General features: G+C 31.8%; 1 protein-coding gene across 1 annotated transcript in view; it reads right to left on the bottom strand.

Annotated features, from left to right (window-relative positions):
* The window catches only part of LOC111087199, a gene marked incomplete at its 5' end in the record, with an annotated part of 183,551 nt that overhangs the window by 46,628 nt on the left and 117,057 nt on the right, over nucleotides 1-19,866 (bottom strand). The window contains 5 exons of the mRNA XM_022393042.1: nucleotides 8,717-8,752; nucleotides 14,343-14,606; nucleotides 15,934-16,056; nucleotides 17,767-17,802; nucleotides 19,010-19,234. Of these exons, the coding sequence (XP_022248750.1) occupies nucleotides 8,717-8,752; nucleotides 14,343-14,606; nucleotides 15,934-16,056; nucleotides 17,767-17,802; nucleotides 19,010-19,234 (684 nt within the window). The remainder of the gene's footprint in view (nucleotides 1-8,716; nucleotides 8,753-14,342; nucleotides 14,607-15,933; nucleotides 16,057-17,766; nucleotides 17,803-19,009; nucleotides 19,235-19,866) is intronic.

Below are 19,866 nucleotides of genomic sequence, written 5' to 3'. Positions count from 1 at the left end.
CCTCCTCCACAAAAAGTATAGAGCCCAAAGCTACAGAAGTAGTACATGATGGTGGATCAGTACTTGCCAGATCCACAACAGAAAGCATTGTATTAACATTAAAGTGAAAGTTCATTATGTGGAAATGAAAAAGAAAAGTATTCCACAAACACTAAATAAACAGCAAATAAATGATAACAAACCAAGAGTTGTCAAAACACATTACAATTAATCGAAAGTGCAATCGGGAATTGTAAGTACAGAGCAAAAATTGAACATAACTGCACACTGTAATACCAAATTGAGAGGTAATTATAGTGCTTTACAATACAGAGTAAGTCAGCTGTGCTAGGAAGGTGTATTGCACTCTGATTGTTGCACATTGGCATGCTAAGGCATAGCTATACCACAAGAAATTATGTGAGGGTAGGTGGGAGCATTATGGCTGGTGGTGAGCAAATAATGCACATTTAGAAGGCAGCACAAGTAAAAAAAAAGCTCTTATGTAAGAAATGATATTGGAAAATATATTTGTTTCTTGATATAATTTTTACATTTCAAAAAAAAAGTTTGTTATTGTTATTTTTCTCCTGAATGGTACCTTATACACACATGGGTTAAATGACCAGGTTAGAAACTCCTGGGTTCAAGTATAGTCTTATCTTGAATAACTTGCCAATTAACAGGTTTTTCTATTTTAGAACAGTACTTACTGTCACTTTTATAACCCATAAACACTTGAATGTGCAAAGCATGTTCATTACCATTGTGTCAAGAACCCTGGATCTTTTGAAGCATATCTTCACACAATAATCAATGGGCCAAACAGAACCAATAAAAGTTATAATTTTCCTACACTGAAAATATGGGAACTTATTTCTGCTAATATACCATTCACATACTATAGCTATTCTCATTCAATGCTGCCCTTTATTTGGAAAAAAATTTACATGCCACAAGCTTTTCACTCCCATGCACTCCTTGATTCACATGGTTTAACTGATTTTTGCATGCAAATTATCCTGTGACAAACCTCCACCATGAGTAGTGCCACACACCCACATGACTCCCTCTATGCTATTCTACCTAACTATCACTTCAAGTTTAGGCAGAAACATAAGCACTGGTGGACAGTGGGGAAGAAGGATGAGATGTGTGAGAGGCAGTAAGTACCTGTATGAAATATATTTTCAGAGTAAGACAATTATAACTTCCAACACGTTACCTTCCTTTTGTTACATAGCTAGAATCCTACATTGAATAGGTGGAGGGACAGGTGCAAAGGAGAAAGTAGAAGCATCCTTCAAAAGCATCTGATGGACACCCTGAGGGAACCCTCTAATAATATTATACATGGGAGACCACACCACTTCTATACCAGGTACACTATTCACTCAGATGTGGAAAATGTGTGACAGATCCAGTCAGAAAATTGTGAGCACCACATCCCAATGGGAGAGAAAATGGTTGGACAGTGATCTCAACCACAATATATTATAATTTCAATCTCTCTGATCAACAGAATGTGAGTAAAATAAGAGATGTGCCCCAAGGTGTAAAGTGGCTAAGGTATGACAGACCACACACGGGAAGTCAACTGTGTCCAAAACTCGACTGCCGAGAACCGACATCCATACATGGGTAGGACAAGGATCATATCTAGGTAAGTCAACTACAACCCAAAATCCAACTGCCAGGAACTAACATCCATGCAGGGGTAGGAAAGAGGATCATATTATCTTTACCTCAACTTCAGCTGATCAGATGGAGAAATCTCATCACTGATCAGGAATAGGGCACATGTGAGCAGAGTTGAATACATATATATTCCACTCAAATCAAACAGACGAGAACCACCTCTAATACAGTAACATCCTTGGCATAAAGACATCAAGGGATAGTGAAAGAGGAAGAAGTGAAGCAACCAACAAGTGCACCCATCGTGACTCACAACACTTGGGTACTGCACTCAAGGCAAATTAAGTGAGGGATCAAGGACACCCTAATTACATATGTAAGGATTAATGTTAATTGGCTCAGCTCTAAATCTAAAACTCAACTACTGGGAACTAAAATCTATGTGGGGTAGGATGAGGGATCTCAATCGAAGGGGTGAACTGTATTTATGCTGGCACACTATATGTGTGAGTACATCATGTTGATTGGTTCAGCTCTAAATCTAAAACTCAACAACCAGAAGCTGACATCTGTGTAAGGGGTAGGATGAGTGATCCCATTCACACTACATGTGTTGATTGGTTCAGCTGTAAATCAAAACTCAACAGCCAGAAACTGGCTTCCATGCAGGGGTAGGACAAAGAATCTCAATCATTATGATGATGCACTCCAAAGCTACAATATTCCCTCAGAAAAACCCGTGCAAAGATGAAGTGACCATTTGGAGGATATCTCATTATGTACACTGCTCTACTTTCAACTGAATGAAGTCTTCACTGTTTATATTGCATATCTCTCATTCAGGAGGATACCTCCATGGTCTACCACCCCAATGGCTTGGAACTGGAAAGTGATAAGTACTCTCTTACTCTGTTGGAAAAATGGAGAGAAATATGGTAGAGAGTCTGGAGGAATGTTCACACTGGATATAATGCAATGGGTGAAAATGAAACCCTATTTTGAAAGGCAGACCAAACCCAAATTATTTAATATAAAAAATATCAGGAATGGGCAGCAATCCCTTTCTGCTTTACCCATAAAAACTCCATGGATTATTATGGTATGGAACAGACAATTTATGAAGCAAAGATATTGCAAGGAATAACCTACGAGCAATATTTTGGAACACCACATTTCTAGTTTATGTAACTGTAATGAACAGTGTGCATTTTTTGGCCATGGAAATTATGAAAGTCAAATCAACATGGCCTTACAGTGAGGGTTTTAGTACAATTCTAAGTGACTGGAACATACCTGGATAGGCACTACTCACCACAGATCAGGATCCTGGTCAAAACATGGAACAAGCCCTTGAAAAATATTATATATAACAAAGAATACTTACCCAGTTACAGTCTCACAGATGAGTGAAGGATGGCAACAGGTGGAACCCCAATGAGTAAGAAACAGCTACCTAAAGCAGATAATAGGAGATGAACATATGAGGTGTAGTCCTAGTGTTTGACAAATTAAGTACCTCCAATGGATGATGGGGTTGAGATGCAGGTAAAAGATAAGGTTCCTGATCAGAGTGAAGACACCAGAAACTGATTATGGGAAGAAGGAGACAAGGAATAAAAGGCCAATCGATTCACAAGACGAACCCCATGGGTAAAGGAGGAAGGGAAAAATCACGAACAGAGGAGTGATGAAAGGGACTGAAACTGCAGGAAATAGAGTCAACAGAAAGAAGCCTTGAAAGCCAAGAAACAACCCAGAGCATATATGAGACAGAAGGTTATCCAGATTTTACCAAGAATAAACGTGGATTATGGAAGAAACAAAAATGATGAAAACAATATTCCACATGAGCCCCCAAAATGTAGGTTAGTAAAATCGATCTGGAACAAAAAGAACATATCAAGCCAAAACATCCGAGAATGCCAGATCTGTGCTGGCCAAGAAGGATCAATTAGAAAGACCTGACCCAGAGTGACATGGATGATCAAAATCACCTTGGGAAGAAGACTGATGGAATGAGAAAAACCAAAGTTATAAACTGAAAGTTTTGAGAGCCAGGGTGAGTGGATGAAGAACCAAAGACCAAAAACAAAAGAGGTAACTTGGAATCAAGAAAGGAGTCAAATGCCTCCTATGAAGGAGTACCCCACAGGAGGCAGAGACACTGAAAATGTTAGGATCGAGAGGCCACTCCATGGTAGAAAGTGTGTCAGAAATTGAAAGACAATTGGCAATGAAAACAAAAGCACCTAGAACACAACATGCCAGGAGACACATGTCAGGTACATGGGTTTAAAAAGGGAGATCCACTGTCTACCAAAATGGAAACAAGAATAAGTACCTATTGGTGAGTGATATAAGCTCCCACTGTCAAATAGTCAGAACGAAATATGATTAGTCAAATCCAGACAAGAGGAAGAAAGTGAACTAAAGCATGTTGAACTGCCGTAAGTACCAGAGGGCTAACATGGTAAGACATTTCGGCCATAGACCATTGTCCTGAAGTCTCCTGCTGATCGACCCAGGCCTCCCTACTTTGGAGATGAACATCAGGGAAGAAAAACAAATCTGGACATTGAGAAGAAAGCAGTAAAGCATACGATGAGAAGGATATCTTCAACCAACAACACATATATAGTCAAAAAGGGAAGGAGGAAGTTATGAGAGAATCCAAAGGAACCCTAGCAAGAGACCATGGGTCATGCAGGGTCTCCTGAAAAGATTGCAAATATGCCAGGCCCAAAGGGAGAAATGCTTCAATAAAACCCACATCTCCCCAATTGTGTAAGAACCTCACTAGCAGTAACATAGTTAACTGTAATGGATTGAATAACAAAAAGCTCCATCAAGTACATTCGAGGAAGAGAATGGATGGTCCTGATGGAGGTGGATATTTACAAAGACACTCTCCAAATAGACGATTGTTGGGTAGATAACAGAAAGAACATATCCAACTAGAAAATCCAACCACTCAAGCTGCTTGTGTAAGAAGCAGATGAGTATGTTATGACCACCCCTATTCAGAAGGAGCTAACCGAAGCCAAATGTCAAAGTAGTGGTGTTAGTAAAATCTGCCAAAATAATGAAGTTGGGTAAAATGCAGACCATCTAACAAAAGGCATATGGAACTGACACATATCCGAAGGGCTAGGCATAAAACTGGTACAGAATCAAATGTAAAAAAAACAAAGATTGAGTCCCCAAAAATGAAAAATAATGTGTGCCATGGACATTCTCAGTCCTGCAGAAGTTGCCCACCAAATTGTGATCAAAGACTATATATCAAAATAAGGAAGAACCAAGAAGTGATTGAGGTGGGACCAATCAATCCAGAACTCCAATCGGCACTGAGCATACAAGAAAAATGGGGAAACTAAAATACCCATGTTGGTGGAAAGAAATAAAAAGTAGAAAAAAACATTTCCAATGAAGTATTAAGTTCCATAACTGGGTAGAAATATAAAATAATTCCACTTCAGAATAAGTTACAGATATCACTATTGTTGAGAGAAAAAAATGATACGAAGATACGAAAAAAAAAAAAAATTGAAGAGAGCACAATCTAAAAATTTGAACACAAGCACAGTCAAATGAGAAGTGATAGATAGAATAGCATAGAAGGAGCCATGTGGGTATGTAGCACTATTGGTGAAGGTTTGTTGCATGATAATTTGTGAAATGTGAAAATCAGTTAATCCATGGGAGTGAAAGGCTTGTGACAAGCGAAAACATTTTAGCAAATAGAGGGCAGCATTGAATGAGAATAGCTATGTATGTGAGCAGAAGTAAAGTACCTTATCAGAAAATAAATATACATTTATATAAAATAAATATACATTTATATAAAATAAATAAAAAATTGGGAAGTTAAAAACCCTGTAAATACAGATCATAAATAAAGTAAGTAAACAGGGCTGAAGATACTGTAGACATTATTTACTCACACGAAAAACTCCTATTTTGGCTCCATGCTGTTACCTAGAATTATATTTGGCAGAGTCAAAATAGGGATTTGTAGTTTGAGTAAATAATGTCTACAACATATCCAGCCTTATTTCCTTACTTTTTTGTTATTCCTTTTTGCAGGTTTTTAAATTTCCATCTTTTTTATTTATCATGTTTGCTGGTTTTTTTATGCCAAACTATGGGAAAAGGATTACTTGATATGGTATATAATCTTGTACATTGTAATGATAATAAAGATAGCTAGTGGCTAGCTGATAAACTTCATATTGATTTACTCTAGCTACTGACTATTTGGTCTCATTAGCTCGAGATGTAAAATGTTAACCTTTTCCTGACGGATCATGGTTGAAAGGCCATGTCATCACGTTTGTTGACTCTCATTCAAAATTTTATTGAACTACTATTTCATAAATTTATGTTGATAAGTTTGGTAATAAACTGTAGATTATAATTCATATTTTAGTATTATACCTTACTCAATTTTTTAATTTAAAAGTAAATATAAAAAACACAGTTAAACATCGATTTTTGTGTGTAATGTGGTATGTTAAATGCAGCACTGGTTCAAATTAAATGTTTCTGAAGTCAAAATACTAAGTCTATAGTTTCAAACGAATTAGAAACTCAAATTACCGATATTAACAAGCTATAATATAAAATAAGAGCCTCTTATCTTTTAAATTTGCTAAGATATTGCTCATGTAATAAATCAAACACAGTGGCATCCCACCCACCTCTTTCCATTTTTGAAAATGTTCCCTTATATACACTTACTTCTATATATGACATAGATAACCAACTGGAAGTGCAGAATGTCCCCTAGTGATTTTCTCAGTCTTTCTAATGTGGCTAGCGTCATTTCTTTCTTTTGAACCAAGATTTCAATGAGGTAGGTTGTATCTTTAGTCTCCTCAAAATTTCATATTTTTTTAAGAGTAAAATACATTTTAGTTACTAAGCTTGATAAATTATAGTAGAATTCTATAGTATTGATGTAATAATTTATGATTTTTTAGTTGTTCAGATGTATATATAAAACTTTAAAAAAATATTTTGTTTCATATCCTCCGCGTGCAAACTTTTTAAAGGCTTAGCAACCTACGTCAAGCAGCAACCGAGTACAAAGGTTGTAACTAGAAGTGATAATTCTTTGCTTTACTTCTTTATTTACTGTTCTATGTTTTAGGGAAAATATGTTTAAGAACTTATTTCAAAATAACAATAATCTATATACATAAATAATGTATAATAATTGAAATGTGACTGTATTTTACAAAATACTAGTTGACTAAAACACAGCCAAGACAAGTTACTTTGTACAGACCAAAAGTTAGTTTTATGTTATTGGATATGGTAACATGAGTGCACATGAGCTGCATCATTGTAACTTCTGTATTGTTAGCCAGATAACAGATAAAATAAAAAGTTTTTTCTTAAGAAATGTTTGATAACTATCCAGACATTATAAAAATTTCACATGTGAAATTTCCAAATTTTTGATGCATAAATGTATTGTTAATCTTAAAATGAACATTACTTTGCATGATAGATAGGCAAGATGTGAAAAGAAAAAAAGGCATGAGAGAAACATTGCTTTATAAACCTTATGACTTGATAAAAAAATTTGATATTTTCCATATGAAAACATTGTAATGTTTACTGATAATCTTCCAAATTTCGTTAACATTCGCTTACTAATTTAAAAGTTATAGCATTGAAACTATAACAAGCACAAAATGGTTACGAGGTATCACATTGACCAACCCCATATTGAAAGGGTAAAGCTATTTAGTCTAAACATTTATGTTTTCGTGTTAAAATCGACCAAACCCATAAAGAGATTCATTATTGAAAATAACAGATAAAATATAAAGTTTTTTTCTTAAGAAACGCTTGATAACTATCTGGACAATATAAAGATTATGCATGTGAAATCTGAAACTTTTCTGATGCACAAAAGTATTTTTAATCTTAAAATGAAAATTACTTTGAATGTTAGATAGGCAACATGCAAAAAGAAACAAAAGTCATGACAAAAACATTGCTTTACATACTTAAGATTTAATAAATATTAATAAATAAATATTTTGTGTATGAAAGCATTGTACTGATAATCTGCCAAATTTCGTTAACATATGCTTACTAATTTAAAAGTTATAACATGAAAACTATAACAAGCACAAAATGGTTATAGAAATGGGTCCCAGGGACCACACCCATGCTGAAAGAGAGTTAAGCTGCAGCTGGAGATTTCATGGATATTTGTTTGAGAATATAGTGAGCATTTATGTAACTAAATTCTCTATATATAATGCATAGCAATGAGCAAATATATGCCTAGACTAAGACACAACCCCCACTAATCATGTATGAAATTTTAACAGTGAAAAATTAGCCTTTTCAACTAAAACATACATGTCTAAAACACCACTTTAAATAAACCTTTGTCTTGTAAAGTAATTATTCTATGAGTTTGTGTAATAAAGTTTAATATTATGTGTATTGATTTTTTTATATTTTCACATCATACATAATATAGGGGTTGGCTCCTTAAAGACACTACTGTATAGTGTGCAAAGCATTGAGTATCTACATGTTAAAGTCATTTAATGTTCATCTATTATTGGCTGGTAATTCCTGTTTCACCCTGTAAGTAAATCTTTTAAAGGAACACAGATATTTGTAAAAATGCAAACTTCAAGGGTAATGATAATATCTTTATGATGTTTTTAGGTTATATGAAATATAGAAGAAACAAATCGACTTTCAATACCACTACAACCTTTGCATTAATTTAGTATTCTAAAAAAGGCTAGGGTGCAATATATCAAACCCTTTTTCTTGTAGGCTGACAGGAGTATAGGAGGAAGAAGAATTACAAACAGGCCATTTTGAGTAATTTCCTTTTCCTTGTAAGTCTAATATGCATGCTTTTTTTGTGCATTTTTATATGTGTACAGCCTTATCAGTCAATAGTAAAGGTTTTAAAGTATCTTTTGAACTAAATGTTTACTGTATAAGGTGCTTTTTGCCCTAAAGTTCTGTTAGGGTTTTTGTGCAATTCCTTACGATTCCTATTGTAGACCACTATCATGGGTCATGATAAGTAACAAAATCGTATAAGAGAAATTACCTGCACCAGCAAGTGTCTTGATATCAATCTTGAGAACTGAGAAGAAGAAAAAAAAATTAACAATTTGAAATGTTATGGAATACAAATTTGTAACATATTATAGACTGTACTGTACTAGCTTTATATGCAATAGAAGGAGCAAATAGTTTCACATAGATTAAAACAATAGTATCATTGCACATAAGCTAAACATTAACATTCAGAATAACCACAAGTCCTAGTTTCATCACCTAAATATCACACACAATAATAAAAGCCTTATTTTCTGAAGCCTTCTAAAAATGCAACCAACAACTGAAGATTAAGAACAAATAAGGATGTTTCAGCAAAATAGGATGGAACCTATTTATATATGTATTTAGATTTTAATCTGACTTTGCAAATCTGTATAAATTTCTTTTTCATCCAAAAATTAATGATATGAATAAGGGAGTATATCAATTTTTACCTCTTCTACATTATCCACTCTATACTAAAGTTAAGAAGCTTTATTGTAACTGAATGATGTTCAATATGGGAAAATAGCCCACATACATAAAAAAATTGTTGTGATTTAATTCCATAAGTTAGGATATGGAAATAAAATAAGTAATTTGTTTAATAAATCTACCTTTTGTTGCCCTGTTTTTCAATTCTATATTATGACTATCTCACAAATAATTGCATGAGTAATGACATATTCTAGACAAATGTCTAATTAGAAACTCTCTGGTGGTTTAGTTCATGTGAAACACTACAGTTACAAATCAAATGTTTATTTGTTTCAGTTAAACATTGTAAAATTATAGTTCATTTAATTTATCATTCCTCTTAACTAGTAACTTTTGGTGATACGTTGAATGAAATAATATAACAGTTTTATTTATGTGACATGCCATACAAGAGATTTTCATAATTTCAAGAAACAAAGTGAAAAAAAGAGTAAAGAGAGTCCTTACTGTTTCATGTCTTTCTTATCATACTCCTCATTGAAAACAAAGGATATTTAGGTATTCAATAATATTTATTGCTGTGAAAGATTAGTCCTAATCTCAGAGCCAGTATAAAAAGGTTTAATTTCCCTTTATACATTTTCAGCTTTTTCTACACCTTATACAAATTATTTATTATGTGCTCATATGAAAATTATTTTTTAACATTTATTGTTGTTAAAGATTAGACTTAATATCACAAAGTCACTACAAAAAGGTTAAATTCTCTACTTTATATATTTTCAGTTTTATCAATCTCTTGATACTTTATATGAGTTATTTATTATGTGTTCATATAAAACTTATATTTCAACATTTTTTGAACAGCTTGCTTTGGGGACAATTAATCACACAAATTAATGATGAAAGCTTTTATCCAACAATTATAATAGAGTGACAACTAAAATTATATGCATAATTAAACTACTTTCTTATCATGGTATATAAATAAACTTTGTGTAAAAACTTAGCTAATATTCCAAATCTTAAAATTATATACATTTTAAGTACTTAATTTTATAAGGCAATATTTAAAAAAATCTGCAATTTCCCCTTGTATGAGAATTGTCACATTTGCTCTCTAGGTATCTTCTCTTCTCTTATTTGTTTACCACCCCTCCAAGAAGTATGAAATTTAGTGTAAATTACTCATTATAATGTTGTCATCACTCAGGCAAACCATAATTTTTATAGCCTTCAATTTATTTGGTTACAGAGCCATCAAATAGAAAATCAGACCCCTTTTGCTATGCCCACCTCTCACATCCTCTCTTTAAGAAATTGCCAGTAGTTCTCTCTTATGTTTAATACCATATTATTTAGAACCAATAAAAAGCCAAGCTTTTAATATATCAAATGACATATTATATTACGTTGTTTTCTGTAGAGAGAATTGTCTATTTCACTTCCTGTTCAAACTTTAATCCCACAGGAAACACATCAACAAGCTTAGATGAATTTTTAACAGCTCTTGTCATACAGTTAGAAAGCCAGAAAAATTGTGATAGTAATGGGATAATGTCTGCTTTTTGCATGTTATTATTCTGTGTTCTTTGATGCATTATTTAATTAAATAAAAAGGTATTTAGTGCAGTAATACCATTAGTATAAAAGTTGCGAGCCAAAAAAAAAAAGACTCAGATAAGTACTTTATTTCTAGTTTTTCATGTGTATTATTATAAAAGTAACTAAAATGTAAAAATTAGAAGCTTTTTAGGTTAGATAAGGTTAGATTAGGTAAAATAAATAATAATAATAATAATTTTTCATGAGGCATGCTCATGAGCAGTTCACAAGTAGCCCATGCATTATGTAATTTGATGGAGGAACACATGCTCCATGTTCACCAATTGATTTTCAAATTTTATGGTGGGAATATTAATTTACACATGGCTCAAAACAATAAAATTTAAATATAAACAGATGTATACTGTCACAAGTTTAAAGTTACACAGGTTAAACAAATTTAGTTTCATGTTACACTTTGAAGTTATTCTAGAAAGAAAATAGGGTAATTTAGACTTATTTTGAACTTTTTTTCTTGTATATAGAGTTAATAAACAAAATATAAAATTTTACTGAACAATAGCATTTTAGAATTATTTAGGATGTTTTAGAGATTACACAAATGAAATGTGAAAATTTTCAGATGAATAAAAGTATGTTTAATCTTAACATGAAAATTACTTTCCACTCAGATTAGTAAACAAAACTACTCAATATATTCATAGACAAATCTTTATTAGAAACACTCAATTAAAAAATCTATTTTTTTGTGTACAAAAGTCTTGCCATGTTTACTGAAAGTCTGCAAAATTTTGTGAAAGTATAACAACTATATTAACACTTTTGCCACAGGTATCCTTTACTGCGTATGACATAAGGTTTTAGTGTCTTACATTCGAAACTTAAATTTAAACTACTGTTTGTTTATGTTATACCAATTCGTATAGCATAAAATCATAGCTATTAATCCATATTTTAATAGCATATAATTTTTAAGTTCCTAATTCTACAAGACAATATTATAAAACATCTTGAATTTCCCCTAATGTGAGAAATGTGACATTTTCTCTAGGCATCCCCTCTTCTCTATTTTATTCACCACCCTTCCAGTAACTACAAAATTAAATGTAAATTACACACTGTAAAAGCACCATTGCTCAGACAAACCATAATTTTAATAGCCTTCAATTTATTTGGTTACAGAGCTATTGAATAGAAAATCATACCCCCTCCTGCCACACCCACTCATTCAGGATATGTTAATAGTTCTCTCTTACATTTAATCATATATTACCTATAACCAATAGAAAGCCAATGTTTTCGTCTATCAAAAGATGTATTGTCTAATGCTGTGTTTTGAATAGATAAGCATCAGTTTCACTTGTAGTACAGGTTTCATTCCTGTGGGAACAGCAATGATCATCTTGGATGAATTTGTAATGGCTCTTGTCACATAGTTAAAAAGCTAGAAATTTTTTGAGAGTTAGGGGAAGTTGTCTACTTTTGGCATGCTATCAGTCTATGTTCTTTGGTGCATTATTTAATTAAATAAAAATTATTTAGTGCATTACTACCATTAGTATAAAAAAAGAGGGTTAAGTGTCATTGACAATCTACAGCAAGAAAAAAGAAGATTGGGTAAGTACTATATTTCTTGTTTTTCATGTTTATTCTTTATCTATTATTATAAAAGTAACTAAAATGTAAACAAAGGGATTTTTTTAGGTTAGATAAGGTTAGATTAGATAAAATAAATAATAATAATATAATAAAAATGTTTCAAAAGGCACAAAAGTGAGCAGCTTGTGTGTAATATAATTTTATTGCGTAATGTAAGGTGCATGTTCCCTGAGTGATTTACAACTTATAATGGTGTGGAAAGTAGTTAGACATGGTTCAAAGAGCAATAAACAAATATAATTTAATTATAAATAGATGTATACTGTTACTAGCTTAAAGCTAGTTAGGATAAATGAACATAGTTAAATGTTACAATTTGAAGTCATTCTAGTAAGAAAAAAGAGGTAATTAAGATTTATTATGATTTTTCTTTTGTCGTTATGAGGTCTGTCAAATTGACCAATCCCATATAGAGATAGAGTAGATAAAATAACAGATAAAATATATAGTGTTATTGTTTTAGGGATTATACAAAGGAAATTTGAGATTTTTGAGATGAAGAAAAGTATTTTAAATCTTAACATGAAAATCACTTTGCACATGGGCTATTTTGATTAAAAGACTGCCAAATTTCATGAAGATATACACACTATATTGAAAGTTAGAAGTATTAAATCTATAAAAACTTTAAACGAGTAAAAAAAAAAGGTCACGTGGTCAGTCAAATTGACCAAGCCCTTGTTGAGAGAGTTAAGTAAAAGTATGTAAATTGTAACAAGTATAAAATGGTTACAAACTTGGTTGATTCAACCAAACTTGTGTGGAAAGTCATCCCAACTATCCATGTAATCAAAATATTGTTAATATATTTGTCGTTAAGCACAAAGCTACATGATGGCTATCTATGTACTGTCCAATTTTAGCTTTAAAAGTTTTTTTTACTTCATATTTGCTTAGTTTGATGATTTGGAAGTGATATGAGGTTTGGGGTTTAATTCCCATTATTACCAACCTTGCTTGCCCTGTCTTTGTTATGAGAAAGGTACTAAGGTTACCTGCCACCATCAATAATTTTGAACTGCTGACTAGAAAAGAGGAAGCTGACTGGTAGTATCTGATGGTAACTTTTTTTTCTTTGCTTATATGCACCATGGTTTTAGAAACACTGTACCTATCAATTAATCAAATAAAACTGCTTAAAAGGGCCATCAATTAATCAGTTACCAAACAACACTATTTGCCCAGCTATAATTTGTTCATTTTCAAGTAATGATAAATTATTATAAAATTTAGTTTTCCTATTAAGTTCTACTGATACCTTGAGAGTAAATGTGCTTCTTTTGTGACTTTAGTATGTGAACAGATATGACCACATACAATATGTTTAAGCATTTGAAACAGCAAAAAATATAGTGGTAGTAAAGAGATTTCTTCAGCTTTAATTATTTTATAATTGTTTATGAAAACAGTTATTTCTGTAGTTTTAAATAAATAATCAAGTTTGAAAAAATAGGGTTTATCGTTAAAAATCATTGCCAAAAAATATGTAAAATAAAGTTCTATTCATTGCTATATTAATTATACAGTTGATTCTTTACTATAAAAATAAACAAACTAGGAAGTTGTTTCTATAAAACCATTACAAGTTGGACAAATAATGTTTCAATTATCTAAAAAAATATATTTATTAATTTTGAGATGTTTCAAGGCAGTGTCTGATTTATTTTGTGGATGGATGACAAAATTAAAGAAAATATAATACTTTGAAAATATTGTGAAATAGATGCAGTTGTACAAAAATGTTTAGCTTTTTTTTTTTTGAAGCAATTATTAAGAGCTGAAACAATTCATCCATGTGATAATAAATCTAATACATAATGGAAAACTAAACAATTATTAAAATAAATTAATTCCAAACAACTAAATCACCAATGCAACATCTCAAAACAAAGAAACAAAATGATTACTGCATCTAGAATAAAGAATTAAAATGATATAATACCAGACATACCATAGTATATTGAACTTACTGATATCGAAGGCACAAATTATCTTCCCCAAATGATAGTCTATGCTAGATTGGCATTTTGGACAGATAAAAGGCTTTGAAGAACAATCCATATATAAATTTGGTGCTATTCTTTGATTGTGATTATCATTGACTGACCCCAGCTTTTCTTGAACCTCATGTTCATTTGTACTGCTGTAAGCTACAATGTACACTTGGTCTGTCATCTGCATTTTGAAATTCATTTCTGTCCAAGCATCATTTCCAGCAAACAGAAGAAAAGTGCCTAGAAATATTTAAAAATTTAAAAGTTACAACTGACAGCAATTAAAAACCATCACTATACCCTGTAATAATGGTATATTTACAAAAGATAAATAAAAGAGTACAGTAATAAATACCATGACATTTTCTAATATATTCATGAAAATTTAAGTTTAAGCTTTCAACTATTATTATACATATTTAAGATTCAAAGTATAACTTGAGGCATTTGGACTGAATATGTGACACTTCTAACATAGACCAACATTGGCTGATTATGAAAGAGTAATATAATCCTGACAAACACCCACCATTTTTCAGTGTAAAATGCCTTAGCTGGCAAAGCATTAGATTTTACAGTAATATGTATATGATATTATATACATAGTACTACTAAAAGCCTACAGTTCAAGCTAGCTGTTAAGATAGAGATTTTTAGCATAACAAGCAGTTATGACATGAATATATCCCACACTCACTCATCAAGTGATTAATGCACCTGACCTCAAAGACCAAGCTCTACTGGATAATCATGGAAAGGACTTTTAATAATCGCTTTGTAACAAACTATCATTCAGGAAAAGCTCATGTAGTAAAAACAAAGCACTGAATGGCCAACAATATCCAAAATAAGACAAGACCACATAAACAGAAAAAGTTGTTTTCCAAGCAAAAACATCCAACTGGTAACATCTACAAATGTAAAAGTGTGGAAAAATGCATTCAAACAGACAAGAAACTTCCTAAGCTGCATGTCACACTTGGCAGCCTTGACCTTGTTCCTGAGTAGCAGCTTCCAGAGTTCACTTCAAAAATAAACACTTACTAGGAAAACATTTTCACTGTAATGGATCTAACATACTTTATATTTGCAGATATAACTTGGCAAGTTTAACTGATTTTATGATCATTTTGCCAAATTTCCATTTTATCTTGTGTTAATTTCCACAGCAATTCCATTCTCCTTTTCTTAGCTTAGATTTAAATCTTAGGCCTCTTGCACACCAGATGAGTGATATAATAATTAAGCTAATGAGTCAAAGCCTAGTAATTACTAGCAGGACAGTTTTCAACAACTCAAACTACCCTAAAGTTATAAGTTATGTTTTTGTTGTACAAAATACAAGATATTAATTAATCAGAGCTAAGTATCAAAAGAAACAGCTGGAATGAGTCACTAGATACTATGTTAACTAATTTTTACATTATATCTTTCTTCACCTCAGACTGCAATCCAAGACCTTTCATACACCAGGTGAGTACTCTAAAAACTAAGCTAAAGGGTTAATTCACTAGCATTTGCTAGTAAGTCTATTTTAATAACTCAAACAAGTACATTAACATCATACCAGGTGTAAGATTGTCGCAATAGCAGTCTCTCTTAGCACTGAAGATAACAGGATATCCATAATCATCTTGGAGTCTCGTGTACTTGTCAATAACAACAAAGGAACCAGAAAGTTTTTCTTTATCTATAAATTTACAGAAATCATCCAGTTATTGCAACTACTTTCTCATGATTCAAATTACCTTAATCAGTAATTTGAAAGTAATCATAAGTTACAGCTACCTCTTTTGTTGAAGGATAAGTAATTTATTTTATACATTAAGTTTCAGATTATTTTACTCAAATGAGGGGAGGATATATCCCATGTAAGGAGAAAATAACAATATGTTGATTGTTTAAAAATCAGTACTATATGCAAGAAATCTATACAGATACTTAAGAAGCTCATTATTTCTATAAATTTGGTTCAGATTATTCTAATCTTGCTTTTATTTATTATTTCCATTTTCACTTTTGTTGACAGTAATATATTATTGAACCATTTCACAGAATACATGTTATTTTTCTAATTTAACATAAAATTTAAAATTGCCATGTTCCTAGCATTCAAAATGTTTTTTGTGCAATAGTTAAACAGTGATAAATAAGTCAGTTCACAGCAATAACAACATTAATTTTAGCTAAACAATGATCTGTATTTCAAAGGAAGAAGAACTGTTTTGAATTAAAAAACAGACGTTATAATATTGCAATCTGTAATGTAAATAAAATCAATAAAAATATGATAGACTTTGCAGGTTTGTTAAACTGCAAGTTTTTAAGTTGTTCTCTCAAAATGTAAAAAAAAAACACAAAAAAATCAAGGTGAGACATAATCAAAGACTAATATGAAATTAACAGTCAGAGTCTGAACATATTCAAAACTAAAATCACACTAATTAAATCTGCATGGGAAACCTTCAGACCTTTTAAAAATCTGAATAAGCTGGATCTATTGGAAATTAAAGAATATTTGAAATCTACTTTAGTTTACAAACTTCTCAGTAATGCAGATTGTTTTGCTGTATTTTATGTTATTGAGATCTTCACCAATACTCACATTACCCAAGGATATCAAGCCAGCAACACAAGAAACATAGAAATGTATATACCTATAGATTTGCAGCGAGTTACATTTTTATTTCATTCACCAATCACCTTAAAACATAAACTGAATATCCTGTTAAAAACTTGATACAATAACAAAGTCAAATATAAAACTTTCAACAAAGAACTGTTACTTTCAAATAAATTATTCATTATTTATTGACTACAAAGAACATGCAAAATTAAAAACTTTTTACTTCCCTTATATGTACAGGTGTTTTTACAGATGTATTTTTTTATTAAAACAATACAAGACAAAAGAACACACTTTTCTGTTTTGTTTTTTTTAATCTCAGATTTTTAATTACATATACTGATAAAATCCAAGAAAACCTTTTATATCAAAGAAGATATAACACAAAAACATATATTAATCTTCAAAAAGGGCCAGTGGAAACTACTAACTTTGAAATATAATTTTGTCATAGGCCAAATGTTTTTAGCAAATGAAATAGCTTTGTGAACATTAAAAGTAAAAAGCGCATAATATTCATTGATATATATATATATATATATATAGTAAATCTCTCGGCATTTCAAGATTGTGATAAAATATTTGTTTTTTAAATATAAAATAAGATTCCAAGTATTGAGACAGTTAAGCCTTGGCTGTGTCTATCTCATAACATTTTATTTCCTTTTATTGGACTTTCACATATCCAAAACAATAAAATAAGAAGTGAAAATGACCTATACTTTTTTTCGTTATTTACACTGTTAACTGTAAATATTAAAAACAAATTCTTACCTTCAGTTGGATTTCTCTGGATTTCAATTTTTAAAACTGAAAAATGATCAATAAATTACATCAAACTCCAAAAATACAAAACTATGAAATTTAATATAAAATTTACTTTAATTTGTTTAGCAGAGAATGTGAAAAACAACTGATAAGTGATTATATGATCATTATTAGCGTCTCTAATTTTCATACCAAATTATATTACCATGTAGTGGAATTTTGGTAAGAGGTGACGGATAGCATGAATAGCTCATTTGTGGAAAACTTAAACAAAACTATATATAACAAATATTATTTCTTGCAAATGCCTTGTCTAATAATTCAATAAAATATGGTTCAAAGCAACACCAACTACTTTTGCCTGATTAATGGTGTAATGAATTTAAATAAATAGTACTTTGGACAAATTGAAGTACTTTGTCTATGAGTCAGATATCATTATATTGTTTACAGAGGTTTAATCACTTGATGCATTCATTACAGCTGGGATGTATATTTCCCAGGGCAGTGTAAAATATACACTATCCTACTAAAAGTCACACGACACAGGTAGTTTTGTATAAAGCATGTCTTTATTCCAAGAAAGTAATAGTGTATTGACCTGCTTTTGGCCTTAATGACTGCTTCAATGCATCATGGAAGACTGTCTATTAATTTCTGGTAGAAAACTGGTGGTATTGTGACATGGAGCATTATCATGTTGGAAGGTGTAAGATTTGGTTCCATGATATTGTCACAATGTAGAACACACAGAATTGTTCAGAACATCAATGTAGAACTAAGCATTCATGAATCCATGCAATGCGACCAGTGGACCTAGTCCATACCAGGAGAAACACCCCCAGACCATGATACTACCACCTACAAACTTTACTGTTGGGACAACACACTCAGGTAATAAGCATTCTCCAGGCATCCTCCATACCCAAACATGTCCATCAGACTGGAAGAGCGTGTAGAGTGACTTGTTGTTCCACAGGAGCGATTTCCATTGATCCATGGTCTAGGTTTGGTGTGCCTTACCCCATGCCAATTGAAGGTGTGCATTTGTTTTTGTCATCAACAGCACGTGGGCTGCAGCTCTTCCATTAAAATTCATGGCATGCACAACATGTTGTGGAAATATTTATCAGGTTGCCTGTGGCTGCTCTCATCTCCAAACACAGATTCTCTAGGGTCTGACAGCAAGATAAGGTAACCAGCCTTTTCAAGGTGCATCACCTCCTGTCAGTCAGTATTTTATGCCTACCTGGTCGTTTCTTGGGCTCAATGTCACATGTGGACTTCCATTTCTTCAGCACATTGCCAAATGTCGACCTGGGAATGTTTAATTGTTGCACAATAGCACATACAGACATTTTTCCCAAATGACATCCAACTATCCTTCCCCCCTCTGAAATTCTGTTAGCTCTTTCTATGTATCCATATTTCTGTGTACAAGTTCGAAATGACCTCTGAGCAAACTGCTGATCACCTTTATAAGCCAAACTATTTGCATACTTCACACCCATTTTCCTGCAATCAGAGGTGTGTCCCATGACTTTTGGTAGGATACTATACATCCAAGCCACAGTGAAAGGGTTAATTCCAAATACACACTAACATCTTTTGATTGGTTAGATGTATACTTAAATAACATGGTACAGAAATGTAACAGCAAAAACCAAACAACTATAACTAGCTGCATTAATTTCTATTAGGACTGCCACAGATTGAAATTCATGTCATTCCAATATTCTATATCTAAAGAATGACACAAAATTGAACAATGACAAAATCAAAAAACAATATTTGGGAAAAACTATAGTTTTTTTTGCTACCAAGTATATATATAAAGAAATATGAATTCATGAAACACAATTTTCTGTAAATCAGTTTTGCCAGAGCTGAAATGCAAAATTCTAATAAACATGCTTGGTTTCTGACCACCAAGAGACCTTCATACAAAAAAGTACTGATGTAAATACATCAAAAGACAATGCAAATTTTTTTCTTATAAACATTCAGTTTCTCGCCACAAACAAGAAGTACTAACAAAACAAAAATGCTGATTTTTTTTATTAAGGAACAATATAAAAAACAATACAGTGTACTGATACTAGTTTT

Source organism: Limulus polyphemus, unplaced genomic scaffold, assembly GCF_000517525.1.
Source record: "Limulus polyphemus unplaced genomic scaffold, Limulus_polyphemus-2.1.2 Scaffold1863, whole genome shotgun sequence".
Taxonomy (NCBI): domain Eukaryota; kingdom Metazoa; phylum Arthropoda; class Merostomata; order Xiphosura; family Limulidae; genus Limulus; species Limulus polyphemus.
Note: the sequence above shows the minus strand (reverse complement) of the source record. Positions and strands in the feature narration are given on the sequence as shown.